Here is a 15,604-nt window from a genome sequence, read left to right as displayed (position 1 = left end):
TGCCTGTATGACTTCTGGTTAGCCAGTGGGGTAAAACCTAAGTCCCATCTGTTTGGCTGGTTTGGTGTGCCTTAGTGAAGGACCGACCCCCCAGCCTTGGGCTGTGACTGTTCTGCTCTAAGCAATTTGTCCTGAATCGATAGTCAGTAGCATCCCGCCAAAGGCTGCTTTGTTACAGGAGTAACAACTTGATTCATCACACTCTTTCTAGAGATGGCAAGACAGACACTACAGTTCTGTCTATTTAAATACACTGACAATAGATTAAAAACAAAGCTAGCTGAAAACCTGGTTCGTCAAGACAAAGCCCTTTCCATCTGCTTAGTCAGGATAAGAACCATTTTTTCAGTCAGTACTGACCCCTTTCGAATAAAGGGGTGGAAAAGTAAGTTAATTAGCTTTGTTTTTAGACGTTTGTATTACCGAGTATCTGAAGTGAGCTAGAAAATGCAAAATAAACCTTTGCATTACATATCATATTGAAAAGAATTATGGTTTTGCACATTACAGATATTTATTTACAATGGTCTTCAGAAAAATCTTGTGAATTTGAAAGAAGTAAACTCTAAAAGCTCCATCTGATTTACTCAGCCTAAAAAGAATGGTGGCTAGGTATATAAGGAGAGCACCTCTTTGAGCTGTAACTCTAAACTAGAGCAGAGGTCCTTTCCCAGAATTGTTGCATTAGATGAAGCAGGATTTCTAATAGTCAAAACAAAACCAAATTATTTTTCCTTGAGAATTCTTCTAAGTGTTTTTCACACCACACTATCATTTATTATTTGTATTCTAAGAACATAAGAACGGCCATACTGGGTCAGACCAACGGTCCATCTAGTCCAGTAACCTGTCTTCAGACAGTGGCCAATGGTTCAGAGTGAACGAACAGAACAGGTAATCACCCTGCTGCCCATTCCTAGCATCTGGCAAACACAGGCTAGGGACTTCAGAGCATGGTTTTGCATCACTGCCCATCCTGGCTAATAGCCATTGACAGACCTATCCTCCGTCAACTTAGCTAGTTCTTTTTTAAACCTGGTTATAGTCTTGCCTTCACAACATCCTCTGGCAAAGAGTTCCACAGGTTGACTGTATATTGTGTGAAGAAATACTTCCTTGTGTGAGTTTTAAACCTGCTGCCTATTAATTTCATTTGACCTCTAGTTCTTTGTTATGAGAAGGAGTAAACAACAACATTTCCTTATTTACTTTCTCCACACCAGTCATGATTTTATAGATCTCTATCATATCCCCTCTTAGTTGTCTCTTTTCCAAGCTGACAAGCCCCAGCAGTCTTAATCCCTACTCATACAGAAGCGTTCTATACCCCTAATCCTTTTTCTTGCCCTTTTCTGTACCTTTTCCAATTCCAATATATCTTTGAGATGGCGTGACCAGATCTGTACATGGTATTCAAGATGTGGGTATATCAGGGGTTCTCACACTGTGGGTTGTGAGGTTATTACGTGGGAGGTTGTGAGCCATCAGCTCTCAAAACCGTGCTTCTTCTCCAGCATTTATAAGTATCAAATATATAAAAAAAAAGAAAAGGTATTTTTCATTGGGGGGGGGGGGGTCGCGAAACGGGCGCACACTCACAGGTTTATTGTGTGAAAGGGTCACCAATGCAAAAGTTTGAGAACCACTGATTTATATGGAGGCAATATGATATTTTTTGTCTGATTATCTATCCCTTTCTTAATGATTCCCAACATGGTTAGCTTTTTTGACTGCCTCTGCATATTGAGTTGATGTTTTCAGAGATCTATCCACAATGACCCCAAAATCTCTGAGTAGTAAAAGCTAATTTAGACCCCATCGCTTTATATATAGTAATAGCAAAGGCTCCTAAGAGGAGTCTGTTCCGCTAGGTGTCCTATAAACACACAGGAAAAAAGCTGCCCTGCTCTGCTGAATTTATAGCCTGAGGTCCCAATCCTGCAAATGTTTAAGCATGAGTAACTTTATGCATGTGAGTAGTTTCACTGACTTATGCTATGCATGGAAGTACTGCTCAGGGAGAGCGTTTGACACCTCACTGAAGAGCATTAAAAGCCATGACAAAGCAATCTAGGGCCACTGACTCTCCCCATGTACTGGCCTACCACCATGGAACAATAGTTCCTCTATACAGGAGCCCACAAGAAGGGGCAAGAACTCCTTGTGTGGTGGGAGCAGATAGCACCATGAGGCTCTATTTAAGAGAGAGAGTGAGGTTGTGGTCTGTGCACGGGGGTTTGACCTTCACCAATCTGAAAAGGACTTGCCAGAGGGACTCTGCAATCTGAAATGCAGACAGACCTTAGATTCCCGGAAGGGGTCGGATCAGACTCGGGCAAAGTTTATGCCAGAACTTCTATTTTCAAAGATTTATAATTCTCACATACTTTAAATGTAAAGCCACTGTGATTAAGATATTTCTTTGCTAAGCCTATGTTCCTTGCTTTTCTGCTACGTTGTCCTTGAAGGGGTCAAACTAGAAACTCAAATCACAGCCTAGGCAGAGCTCTAAGAGAGCATGTATAAGCAACTAGGGAGCTTGGTAGGTCTCAGACACTGATTTTGAGGGTGATGGCACTCCAGGTCCCAAGGAAGAAGTCAGACATGAGGTTTGAGGCTAAAAGTGTGCCCTACAGACCTAGAAAAAAAACAAAACTAGACACTATCCAGACCCAACAGAAATGGAAGCATGGGGGGAGGGGACCAAGCAATTTGGCCAGCTTGCAACAGACTGGTGACTGTACACTGGGGTATGGGGTCAATGTGGAACAATACTTACTTGTCTGCTGCATGACATATTGTGCCACATGTGTCAGCCATGTCATCGACAAGAATAGCTATCCTATCTTTCACATCACCAACCAAGACCATTCTGTCCACTTCATTAGCTTTCTTTCTTTCCTTGTGAATCAGAGCAAATTCAACATTCAGTCGATCTGCGATTGAAGTAACCCTAAGTTGTAAGAAAGATTCAAACATGTTTTAAAATACACTTTTCAGAAACAAGAGGGAAAGAAATTGCATGTGCCTGCTGTAGAAATAACGGTCTTTATATTTGAAGAAAAAAGTTCACACACACCAAAAAACATTTTAAAATATCACAAAATATTGGTGTGGGTAGTAGCACCAGTGCTGCTCTTCTGTAAGCAATGGGGCTTACAGCCACAGTAGCATAAGACAACCAAAAATCATTCTTCCAGATGTATGAGGGTTTTTTTTGTTTTTTTTTTGGACTGACTAATTTTCAGGCACTGAACTCCTTCCTTACAGAAGGTCACTATTCAAATATATTTTATGAGAACAAGAACGTTTAGCCATATTTGGGGCACACAGAATTAAGAATCCACTAGTGCTTTTATATGGATGGAGAAGAGTATTCATCACTTCCCCAGTGTAAAGGGTCAAGGCCAAAACACATTTTGATCCGGAAAAAATACAGATCAGTTATTATTTCTCACTACTCATCCTCCTCCCCACTCAGACACCCCAAACAGAATTTAAGTCAGTAGTTCAGTTATAATATATTAAGTTTATAATTTAACGTGGTCTACTCATATTTGTATTATAAAGATATATGTTTAAAGGTTTTACAATGCTTTGTAGTAAATCAGAGAACTGGCCTTGAGCACAATCCAAACAACTAACTGTTTAAAGCCTAGTGCTACAAGCAGACTTTGCAATACATCAAGCCCTGATGTCCCCCTAATATGAAGGCAACGGGCCTTTCTTCTTGTAGTGCTGAAAAAGAGCAAAGACATTGTGGGGTAGTGAAAACAGATTTAGATGGCCTTTCCAAAAGAAAGGCTACTCTCTAGGGGACATCTGGGCTTATTCTATTGCAAGAAGATGGAAAGAACAGGTTATGTTTTAATTAGGAAGTAAACTAGAAAAGCTACATGTAGTTAAGAAACCCACCTCATCAGCTAAACACCAACTTAATATTAAAGGCTAAATTTATATAGGCTGCTGACTTCAAGAAAAGGAGATTTTTAAAACTAACTAAAATATTTAAGTTTGAAACAAATATTGCACAGACAAATACAGGCAAGTAAAAGTTTAGGTTTGTTAGTATCTTGTTGGCAAGTGCTATGCATACACAATACATGCCAACTATTCAAAAGCTTCTAGTACAGTGGTTCTCGACCACAGGTCTGGGGCCACCCTGGGGGGCTGTGAGCAGGTTTCAGGGGTCTGCCAAAATAAACCAGAGAACAGGGCTAGTAGACTCGCTGGGGCCGAAGCTGAAGCCTGAGCAACTTAGCTTCATGTGAGCCCCTGTGGTGTGGTATCCCAGGCAACTGCCCTGCTTGCTATGCCCTAATGCTGGTCCTGGCTTTTAATCTATTGGATATGCAGAAAAACAGTTGTTGTGGCACAGGTGAGCTATGGAGTTTTTATAGTATGTTTGGGGGGAGGGAGCAGGGGGGCTCAGAAAGAAAAAGTTGAGAACCCCTGTTTGAATAGATTGTTGCAATATTTAAGCACAACTAGATGAGTTAAGTAAATTCAGAATTGAGGCTTTGTATTGATAACATTAGAAAATCCTTAATATATAAAAGATCTGCACATTTAAAAAATCACATTTCAACTGAAATGCATAGTACCATAGGTGGGTTTTTTAAATTAACCTTATAGTCACTTGTATATTGGAGTAAATGAGGAGGACCTGACTAATTTCATTCTCCATGTCTCTTTTCTGATGTTCAGCACTTGGTTAGTAATTCACAACATTCATCTACACGCTACTTTTAATTACTAAAGATTTCATAAGATGCTAAGAGTGACCTCTTGTGGACATACTAATCTCTTCTAAAATATTAAATTCTAGCCACTGCATAACAAATTTTTGACAAGATTGATACCTTTTCATATTAAGATTGTAAAAAACTAAAAACTGTACTTTCCTTTAAAAGTTATACCAATATTCAATCAATCTTAAATAAAATAAACAAAAAAAATCAGGTCTCTATTAATAAAGACAGCGAGCATATAGAGGGCAATCTCAATCTTTCTGAAATAGGGACTATTCTTAAATACCACTCAAAACCACAGTTGAACCAGTATTAGAATTTAGTTTCCAGAGGGGTGTCATCTTTTAAATAAATCTCAAAATGACCTCTTTTTGACTACAATGGGATAAGTCAAAGTATTTTTACATTTTCATATACTCGAGCACATATTTTCACAACAGGTCCTGATAATGCAGGAGCACAAATAATCAACAGTAGTTTTATGCCTAACTTCAATCATAAAATATCTTTCATAGGCTGGCTAACAGACAATTGATGGGGTTGTAAGAGGAAGTGACAGAATCCAAATATTCCAAACCTTGGCAATCATATACACGTAAGCAGTGCTGTAGAAGAGTTGGTCCTTCCCTGGATGAGAGACACAAGCTGGGTGAGGTAATATCGGTTATTGGACCAACTTTTGTTGGTGAGGGACTCAAACTTCCAAGCTTACACAGAGCTCTTTCAGATCACACCAAAAGTTGGTCCAATAACTGATATTAACTCACCCAGCTTGTATCCAATATCTACACAGCAAAACCCCATTTATCCAGACTAATTGGGACTGTGGCCAGCTTGGATAATCAGAATTGTGGATAAACCAGAGAATGTGAAAAATGAGACACTGCAATGCCATCTAGCAGCCACAGGAGAGATCACCTGAGTCTGGCCCTGGAGTCCTGGTTGTTCAGTAAACATGAAGAGCCAGTTAAGGGAAGGTCTGATAAATGGGGCTCTACTGTATGCAAGTCTTCTATCCTATCAATATTTCCAGATCTAGGTCAAGATTATTCATTAAAAAACCCAACAAAAAACCCAACATGCTGCTCTTCCAATAAACTTGTGTTACTGCTAGTTATTTTTAGAAATCCACAGTTAACTGTGGAGCTTGTATAGGTAGTCCTCTGTCTCACACAGAATATAGTAATTAGCTGGGAAACATACATAAATGTCTGTCTTTCCATCTTGAATAATTTCCCCCCCACTTCAAGAGGCAGTGTCTGGTTACTTTACAACATGAAGATATGCTAAATACAAACAAATGTTTCTTGTAAAAAAGCAATTAATCTGATAAAATGTATAAAGAAGTTTGTCAGACAGCTTCTCTCTGCCACTCCATGAATTCTACCACAAGACTGAATTGTTTCAGGCGGGGGGGGGGGGGGGGGGGGAGAAGAAGAGAGAAGGAACAAATACATCATATTGGACTGAAAAAGGAAGTATGCCTAGTTTACTAGATTATCTATGGAACGCTTCTGACAGTATTCCTCCAAATCTATAACTTCGTTCTTCAAAATAGATTATGTACATTAAGTAGCAAAGTGAGCCCCTTCCCTTCTCTTTTTTGGCTGTTAATCATCTAAAACTTGTGACAAACATGAGGCTTTGGTCAAATCCACTTTATGGCAGTCCTTCACTGGCAATGAGAGGGACTAGATGACTTAACTGTTCTCCCCCTCCCTGCCACAATCTCCAAGTTTCCAGCCGATGGGCAGGGATTTTTATCAGCAGGATGACCAACAATCTCTGCTTGAGAAGTGTCCCATCTATATGGAGTACTTTGTCACTTCACAGATAGTATGATTCAGAATTCTGACATCAATTCGTACTTGACCAGAACCAAAACAAAAGATGATCTGCTGAATGAGTAATAACGGATGCCATGATTGATGTAATATTCCATTAATTAACACCTCCACATTTCCTCCCCGCCTCCCCAAGCTTGTTTAATATTTCCACCAGATTATTTTTTTGATTACACATTACTAAACTTGAGTCAATAGATTTTTAGCCAGGAATAAAACAACTCCCTTTTTTTTTTTTAAAAAAAAGAAACATGACTCAAGTACGCTCTTACCTATACTCCAGCAGGTACAGTGAAAGTAGGCCACATGCTTGACTAGAGAAGGGAAATGTATGTAGCTCCAGAGAGAAGCGGGAAGAGGTGCAGTAACTGCTAAAGGAGCATGCAGCAGGAAAAGCCTCTTTCCTCCTACACAGGGTCTCAGCTAATGGAGGCCATATTCAGGGAGAGAGAAAATATTTCCTTTAGAGCACAGAAAATTCCTACATATAACTAAGCATGATCTACATTGGAAGGACTATTGTTTCATTACAATGGAACTGGAGCCATCAGCATTTACAGCCACTGCCTTATATGATTTTCAGCGATAAAACAAATAAATCAACCAAGTATGAGCAAAGTATTCCTTTCTGTGAAACAGAAATAGTTGAACTCGATGGACAATTTGTAGTTTGCACTCTACCTTTTTGCTCCACCTGCATCAGGTGAGACTATGATACAGTTTCTCCATTCCAAAATATTCTCTTTAATCCATTGCAACACTGCAGGTTCTGCATACAGATTGTCCACTGGAATATCAAAGAAACCCTGAGAACAAACAGAAACACAGTTCTTAACATATATTAGCTTTCCACTATGCTTTGTTTAGAATAAAATTAGAAAACAAAAAACAACCACTTGGTCAACTTAAACATGTAGGGTAGGATTTTCAAAACAGTGTTCTACACTGGCTTAATTCTGCTCTCATTGAAGTCAATAGTAAAATTCTCACTTACTTCAATGTCAGTACAGTTAGGTCAACTCAAGCACTAAAATCCTGCTCATTAGCAATAAAGGGAGGGGAAAGCATCACTACTGACTTTACACTGTAAAGCCAGAAGGTAATTTTTTGTTGGGGGGGGAAAGAAGCCTTAAACACATGGCCGAGTTAATTTATTCTCATGAAAAACTTTATCTAAAAAGGAACATAAGCTAAAAGTAATGTCTATTATAAATTAATTTCTTATTATTTTAATATTAAATTATTATTAATAGTCTTAATATTAAAAGAATAAGTGCTAGAAATGAACACTGATATTTCAAGATTAAGAAGATACAAATATTTTTTTCCCCCTGTAATTCTTGTACAAGATTGCAATGCAATAGTCTCCCACTTCTGAGAAACAGGTTAGAGTACAAGTAAAAAGGACTTTGGTCCACACTTCAACATCTACTGTGACTGGTAGTTCTGGTTAACTAGAACCTCAAGACTGGAAAAAGCGGGTGTTTGCTAGTAAGAAATAAGAAAGCTTGATAGTGCTGTGTACAGGGACACGGAACAGTGACTACCATGCATGTATGGTTCTACCTAAAGCTATAAACTCTTCACTTTCATTAACACATAATTGACAAAATAGAAGTAAAGAAAGAGTTATAACTTACTGTTACATTCAATTAACACTCATGAATTAGTATGCAAGATTAGAAACCCCCATTATATTAGCAAAATACTTTAGTTGTACTAAATACTTACAAAATACAATAAATAGAAGCCTGCCTGTGCACGGTATGTGCTGGGGGTTCTAGTACACTTTGAAGTTTTACCCAATTCTATCAAACACTCAGATTTAGAGATATGAATGAGGTTAATATTAGCAAGTCAGTTACTTAGGTCAGGCCTGGTCTCTATCCAGAAGCAAGGTTTGTTTCTCTTAAATTTTCCCTTTAAACTATGTATATTTAAATAATCTTTGGTACACAGGTTTCAGAGGAACAGCCGTGTTAGTCTGTATTCGCAAAAAGAAAAGGAGTACTTGTGGCACCTTAGAGACTAACCAATTTATTTGAGCATGAGCTTTCGTGAGCTACAGCTCACTTCATCAGATGTTTACCGTGGAAACTGCAGCAGACTTTATATACACACAGAAATCATGAAACAATACCTCCTCCCACCCCACTGTCCTGCTGGTAATAGCTTATCTAAAGTGATCAACAGGTGGGCCATTTCCAGCACAAGTTTCCCTTCTCCCTGGAGCATCAGAATAGCCTCTCTCACAGCTGTGAGAAAAGCAGAAAGGAATGTGGTCTGGTAACAAGCTTCCCTATTGAGTTAATGTGATAGATTAACTCCAAGCTGCAGTCAACAAGAGCTTGTAATTACCTGTATCTGAGAGGCATGCAAATCCATGGTGATGATGTGGTCAGCCCCAGCAACGGACAGCATATTGGCAACAAGTTTTGCTGAGATTGGAGCACGACTCTGGAGGAACAAGCCATATGTTTCACAAAATTGTAAAAAGATACAGTCAAATTAAATTTAAGAGACTTATATTAGTTACACATTTAGAGATTTCGCTTTACATCTTCTGTAATATCCCAACCTGATATTGTTTCTTAATCTCAGATAGAACAAAACAAAAATATCAACATAATGATGCTATGGAAAGTCAATAAAGTAGATAAATGGAATCGAGAAATGGGACAAATGACTAAATGGGTACAGAAGAATTCCTCATGTCCAAGTAATGTATCCGAGTTAGACATTTAGTGGCAAGTCTTGCTATTAATGCCATGAGACCCTGATAGACCATATTACTTCTGAATGTTGTTTAAATTAGTTTGCTCATTCTACTTATTACATTACTATTGGCAAAATTTAGAAGCTTTTTTTTAATGTTAAGCATGGCATTTAATAATTTCAGAAACATTGCACTAATATTAATAAGCACTCAAGATGGTACAGTCTTAAATCAAACCTAAATACACTCTTTAGTTACAGGATCACAACACATACAATTATTTATTTTACATCCCTATATACAAGAATATCTACTTAGAGATATTAGAAAAGAAAAAAAATCACACACACCCCCCCCAAAAAATTTAGCCACAACTTCCCACCCTCAAAACTTTATCTAGCTCTATAGCAAGTAGAGGAAAAGGAGACAAAACAGCAAGAATTCCTAACTGTTTTGATTACAAAGTTGGTTAAATTTTAATCAGCTCTGATTATTTTCTCTTGTATATACTAGTACCACTGTCATACAGGTTTGATTTTTTGAAGTGACATTGCACTAAATTCTGAGGATTGGTAAACACCTGCAACACCAATGATTTCATACCTTGTGGTATTTGATTCTTAGGGCATGGCTACACTTGCTGATGTAGAGCACCGAGTTAAGCCAGCCCTCGGAGACTGCAGTTGGGAAAGTGCTGCAGTGTCTTCACACTGTCAGCAGCAAGCATGCTGGCGTGGCCACATTTGCAGTACTTGCAGCGGCATTGGGAGCAGTGCATTATGGGCAGCTATCCCACAGAGCACCTCTTCCCATTCTGGCGCTGTGTCTTGTGGGAGAGGGCAGGGGAGTGCAAGGCATTCTGGGTCCTGTCCCAATGCCAGTGATGCATTGGTTTGCATGCCAGCAATCCCTGTGCTTCCGTCCACATTTGGCGCCATCTTTCAACGGTTTTTGTACTGCATACTCTGTCTTCCCTTTTGGTCTGCAGGAATGGAGCCCGAACTGCTGAGGAATATGCTGATGGGTCCTGCCAGCATGTCATGAATTGCAGTCGAGTTACTCCTTAAACTACAAACTGACAGTGAGGAGTCAATGATGTCGACTTGCATAACACATACAACACGAGATTGCTTATGGCATTCACAGACATGTTCACCACCGTGGAATGTGGCTTTTGGGCTTGGGAAACAAGCACTGAGGGGTGGGAATCACATCATCATGCAAGTCTGGGATGACGAGCAGTGGCTGCAGAACTTTTGGATGAGAAATGCCACTTACATGGGACTGTGTGCTGAGCTCACCCCCACCCTGTGGCGCAAGGACACAAGATTGAGAGCTGCCCTAATGGTGGAGAAGCGGGTGGCTATTGCAATCTGGAAGCTGGTAACTCCAGACAGCTATCGATTGGTCGCTCAGTTTGGAGTGGGAAAGTCGACCGTTGGAATCGTGTTGATGCAAGTTTGCAGGGCCATTAAATCAGATCCTGCTCAGAAGAACCAGGACTCCAGGTAACATGCATGACATTGCAGATGGCTTTGCACAAATGGGTTGCCCTAACTGCAGAGGGGTGACAGATGGGATGCATATTCCAATTCTGGCACCAGCCCACCTAGCCTCTGAGTACATTAATAGGAAGGGGTATTTCTCTATGGTTCTCCAGGTGCTTGTGGATCACGGTGGGCATTTCATTGACATTAATGCAGGCTGGACCAGAAAGGTGTAGGACGCCCGCATCTTTCGGAACACTGGCCTGTTCAGGAAGCTGCAAGCCGGGACTTTCTTCCCAGACCAGAAGATCACCATGGGGAAGTCGAAATGCCCATTGTGATCCTTGGAGACCCCGCTTACCCTTTAATGCCGTGGCTGATGAAACCCTACACAAGGAGCCTTGACAGCACCAAGGAGCAGTTCAACCACAGGCTAAGTTGGTGCAGAATGACTGTGGAGTGTGTTTTTGGCCATTTAAAGGGCCGCTGGCGCTGTCTGTATGGGAAGCTGGACCTGGCCGATGACAGCATCCCCGCGATTATATCCGCATGCTGTACCCTCCATAACATTTGTGAAGTGAAGGGTGAAAGATTCACTCAGGCACGGACCTCGGAGGTTCAACACCTGGGAGGCTGAATTTGAAGAGCCAGAGATTAGGGCTATTAGAGAATAGGGCTGCAAGGATTAGGGATGCCCTGAGGGAGCAATTTGAGGCTGAAAGCCACCACTAATGTTTGGTGCCCTGCATGGGAGTGAAGTGCAATGGTTCCAATGTTAGTAGGAACTGGTGTTTGCTATGTATGATGCACTGAGTTGCAGTGCCTGTCGCTTTCCTGGGCTACGATATCTTTTACTTAATGGTGGCTGGGTGGTGAAGCCACAGGTGTTGGAAGCACCTGGTGGTGATAAGTACCCGTATGTTGGGGAAAGTGGGTTCGAGGTGACATGGGGTCACAAGGGAAAGAGTTTTGGGACAAGGGCTGCGGGGTTGGGTGGGGGGAGCAGCATGGAAGTACACATTCCTCAGCTCCTTCACTTTAACCCTGCACTGCAGGGCATACCAGTCTTGGCCTCTTTCCATCATGTCCTTGGATATCTGCCCAAAGGTATCGTAATTCCTACGGCTGGAGTGCAGCTGGGACTGGACAGCTTCCTTCCCCCAAACACTGATGAGGTCCAGCACCTCGCCATTGCTCCATACTGGATCGCCTGGCGCGTGGAGGCATGGTCACCCGGCAAGATCTGAGAGCACTCCATGCCTTGCTGAGGAAGCAGGAAGGGGATTTTCAAAATCCCCAGAGAATTTAAAGGGCGAGTCTGATAGCTGGTCTCCTGAGGGCAGGGCAGTAGAGTTCGAAGTGATGACCTGAGTGGCTAGAACACTGTGGGACGCTTCTGGAGGCTGATCAGAGCGCATTAATAGACCAGGGCGTCCACACTGGCACTCTGGTGCTCCAGCCGGGCTGCAGCAAGCATCGTGCTTCTCATGGAGGTGGATTACCAGGAGCGCTCCAGTCATGAGTCTGGGCCCTCTACGTGCCTTGCCAGTGTGGACGCATTATGAGTTAGGATGCCCGGAGCTGCTTTAATGCGCTCTAACTCGCAAGTGTAGTCATGCCTTAGAGGAGAGGGGGAGGAGAGAGGGAGAAGAGGTAGTTGCCAGAGAGGAGGTGGAGTGGAAGGGATATGATCCTTGAGGGGATCCTTCAGGTTCTCAGCACTGGTAGCAAACCTACTTCCTGGTGGAAGATGTGCTGTATGTATGATCCAGGGCATAAAACTGTCCTTTTCTATTTGGCATTGGTGAGGTCTCAGCTGGAATACTGTGCACAGTTCTGGGTGCTAACTTCAGTAAAGATGTGGACTAACTGGAGAGAAAATCCACAGGAGAGCAAAACAGGTTTAGAAACCTTGACTGCTGAGGAAAAAGCTAAAAACTGGGCATTTTTAGTCTTGAGAAAAGATGAATAAGGGAAGGACCTGATCAGTCTTCAAAAAAGTTAAGGGCTTTTATACAGAATTCGGTGATCAATTGTTCTCCATGCCCAGTGAAGGTAGGGCACTAGTAATGGGCTTAATTTGCAACAAGGAAGATTTAAGTTAGATATTAGGGAGCACAGATCCAGAACATCCAAGTAAGTGTTTAACTTGAAAGTATCAGTTTTCTATTAACAAATTATCTTACAGCATTAATACCATGTCCTACTCAAAACAAACAACTAAATATCTAGCAGCATGACTGAAGAGTTTTCCAGGCAAATAGTTTCATTAGTACAATGACTGTTCCTTCCCCTTCAAGGGGATGCTAATGGAATGTTTTACTGTTAGATTACACAGAAAAAGGGATAGCTATCTATCCAAGGCTCCCATTCCCATCTTCACTAGCTACCTGAAGAACGGTTAGAGCACTTCAGTTTTCCCACTCTAGTGGTCGTTCTTCACTTCTACTAACTTCTTCTCTTTTCCTATATCTCTATGACCTCTATTATGTTTAATAAAATATATCATGCGTTTAAGTATTTATTTATTAAAATGTAACAACTGAATTAGTTTAGAAAGGGTATACTCTTCTTTTTTAAATGTACAGAAGTGTTGAATTACAGACAGACACTCTCCAAAACAATACAGCCCTCAAAACTGAAGTTAACTTGTTGTAGGAGTTTTCCGAACTAGAAGACTGAAAAAACACAATACCTGCACCTGTGAACAGAATGCTAGCTGAAATTGTTTATCAAAATATAAGATTAATGTAATGGCTTGTCTTACTCATTTTGGTTACCAAACAGTCCTTTAATGATTACATAATGTTTGAGAAAGGCAAATATTGGCAAAGTAAAGAAGTCTGGTCAGTCTCCTAGAAGCATTTACAAAAGTATTCATAGAATATCAGAGTTGGAAGGGACCTCAAGAAATCATCTAGTCCAACCCCTACTCAAACCAGGCACAATCTCCATTTTTTTTTTTTGCCCCAGATCCCTAAATGGCCCCCTCAAGGATTGAACTCACAACCCTGGGTTTAGTAGGCCAATGCTCAAACCACTGAGCTATCCCCTCCCTGATTAGCTTTAAAAATTTCGATTGGGACAAATAGGAAAGAAATTAGAGTGTAGTTTGATATTGGCTTTGTAATTCAACACACCTCACCTACCTTGTCTTTCTTATCTTGCCTGGCATATGGAAAACATGGAATTACTGCAGTCACTCTGGACGATGATGCAATCTTGCAAGCATTAATCATTATGAGAAGTTCCATCAAGTTATCATTGATTTCTCCACAGCCACTCTGGATAATATACACATCTTCCCCTCTCACACTTTCACCAATCTCTACACTGAAAAAGAGTAAGGTTGGGCCAATGAATTATTTAAAGTACTTAAACAGAAGAAAGAATTCTAGGATCAAACAATTCTGAGTTCATGAAATGGATTTTTAAAAAGAAAACTAATAGCAGCTCTCAGTAGTTCTGACAGTCCAATATGTGTAGATTATATAATTGTTCATTTAGCACATACAGTACATTTTACTATGTCTACTGCAAAAAAAAACCTCAACTTTGCTATTTTACTCTAAATTCACCATCTAAAAGGTTTATACCAAGCTGCATAAAATAATTGTTGATAAAGAACAGAAGTCACTCTCATTCAGTCTAACACTGAGGCTATGGCTACACTAGAAAGTTTACATCAGCACCACTGTAAGCTCTTTAGTGTGGTCACTAAGATAAGAGGATAGAGCTCCCCCGTTGACTTAATTAATCCAACTCCAACGAGTGGCAGTAGCTATATCAGTAGGAGAAGCTCTTCATTTGACATAGCACTGTTCACATTGGCACTTAGGGGTATGAATAAGCCACCCCTCTGAGCAGCAGAAGTTACACCAACCTAAGTCACAAATTATGCTGACGTAAGTGGTAGTGTAGACAGTGAAAAGAAAATCTTAACCTGTTTTACATGGTCTCATTGCCGTCTCCAAAGGAGGTTTGGAGCACTAAAAGATCATGCCCATGAAATAATGCTAATCTATCTTGTTAGATGTTTTAATCACTCCACTTGTTTCTTTAGCTAGAGAAAATATTTGCCTCTAGACAGCTTTATAAAAAAAATGAATTTTTTCTTCCACACTAAAACACACTATTCAAACCAAGAAATAGATACTGTTCTCAAATGCAGGTGAAAAGAAGCTTTTACTTCAGCTCATAATTGAAAATGCTTAACAGCCTGCTTTTTCTTTTTTAAACTGGGTTTGCTTTCTTTGTTTCTCTACACTGGAACACAAGAGGTTCCCTTTATTTTACTCTCCCGTCTTCCACAGATTTACAATGTTCAGTTTTTACACAAAATTAATGCCTTATGCTTCCCAAGAAACTGCAGCATGCAATATATGACATCTTCTACCACAGCTAAAGCTCATTTAAGAGGGGAAAGCAAATTTTAAAAAAAATACAATAGGCCGAGCACGGAACAGTACAATACTTTTACTCCCTACAAGACTAAAGGGCAAGAAATCGAACTCTTGAACCAAACAGAGACCTTCTACATGGTACAGTACTAATCACAGACATTAAACTAACTTAACAGTGTTGGTGTAGTCATGTCAATCCCAGAATGTGAGAGAAAAGGTGGGTGAGGTAATATTTTTTTATTGGGTCAACTGCTGTTAGTGAGAGAAGCTGTAGAGCTTACACAGAGCTCTTCCTCAGTGTCACTCTGAATGTATTTCCTAGACCTAAAGAGCAGACCTAAAGAGCAGCTCTCTGTAAGATTGAAGGCTTGTCTCTCTCACTTACAGAAGTCAGTCCAATTGA

General features: G+C 40.5%; 1 protein-coding gene across 5 annotated transcripts in view; it reads right to left on the bottom strand.

Moving 5' to 3' along the window:
* The window catches only part of PRPS2 (phosphoribosyl pyrophosphate synthetase 2), a 38,771-nt gene that overhangs the window by 7,712 nt on the left and 15,455 nt on the right, over positions 1-15,604 (bottom strand). For 2 of the 5 annotated variants that reach the window (XM_073354923.2, XM_073354936.2), the window contains exons 2-5: positions 13,939-14,131; positions 8,954-9,052; positions 7,277-7,401; positions 2,780-2,953 (exon numbers count right to left, since the gene is read on the bottom strand). In XM_073354923.2, the coding sequence (XP_073211024.1) occupies positions 2,780-2,953; positions 7,277-7,401; positions 8,954-9,052; positions 13,939-14,131 (591 nt within the window). Of the gene's footprint in view, positions 1-2,779; positions 2,954-6,867; positions 6,995-7,276; positions 7,402-8,953; positions 9,053-13,938; positions 14,132-15,604 lie in introns of those variants that run through there. The other 3 variants (XM_073354929.2, XM_073354942.2, XM_073354950.2) reach the window with 3 other exon arrangements.

Source organism: Lepidochelys kempii, chromosome 1 (genome assembly GCF_965140285.1).
Source record: "Lepidochelys kempii isolate rLepKem1 chromosome 1, rLepKem1.hap1, whole genome shotgun sequence".
Classification (NCBI taxonomy): Eukaryota; Metazoa; Chordata; order Testudines; family Cheloniidae; genus Lepidochelys; species Lepidochelys kempii.
The sequence above is the reverse complement of the archived record's forward strand: the minus strand, read 5'-3'. Positions and strand labels throughout refer to the sequence as shown.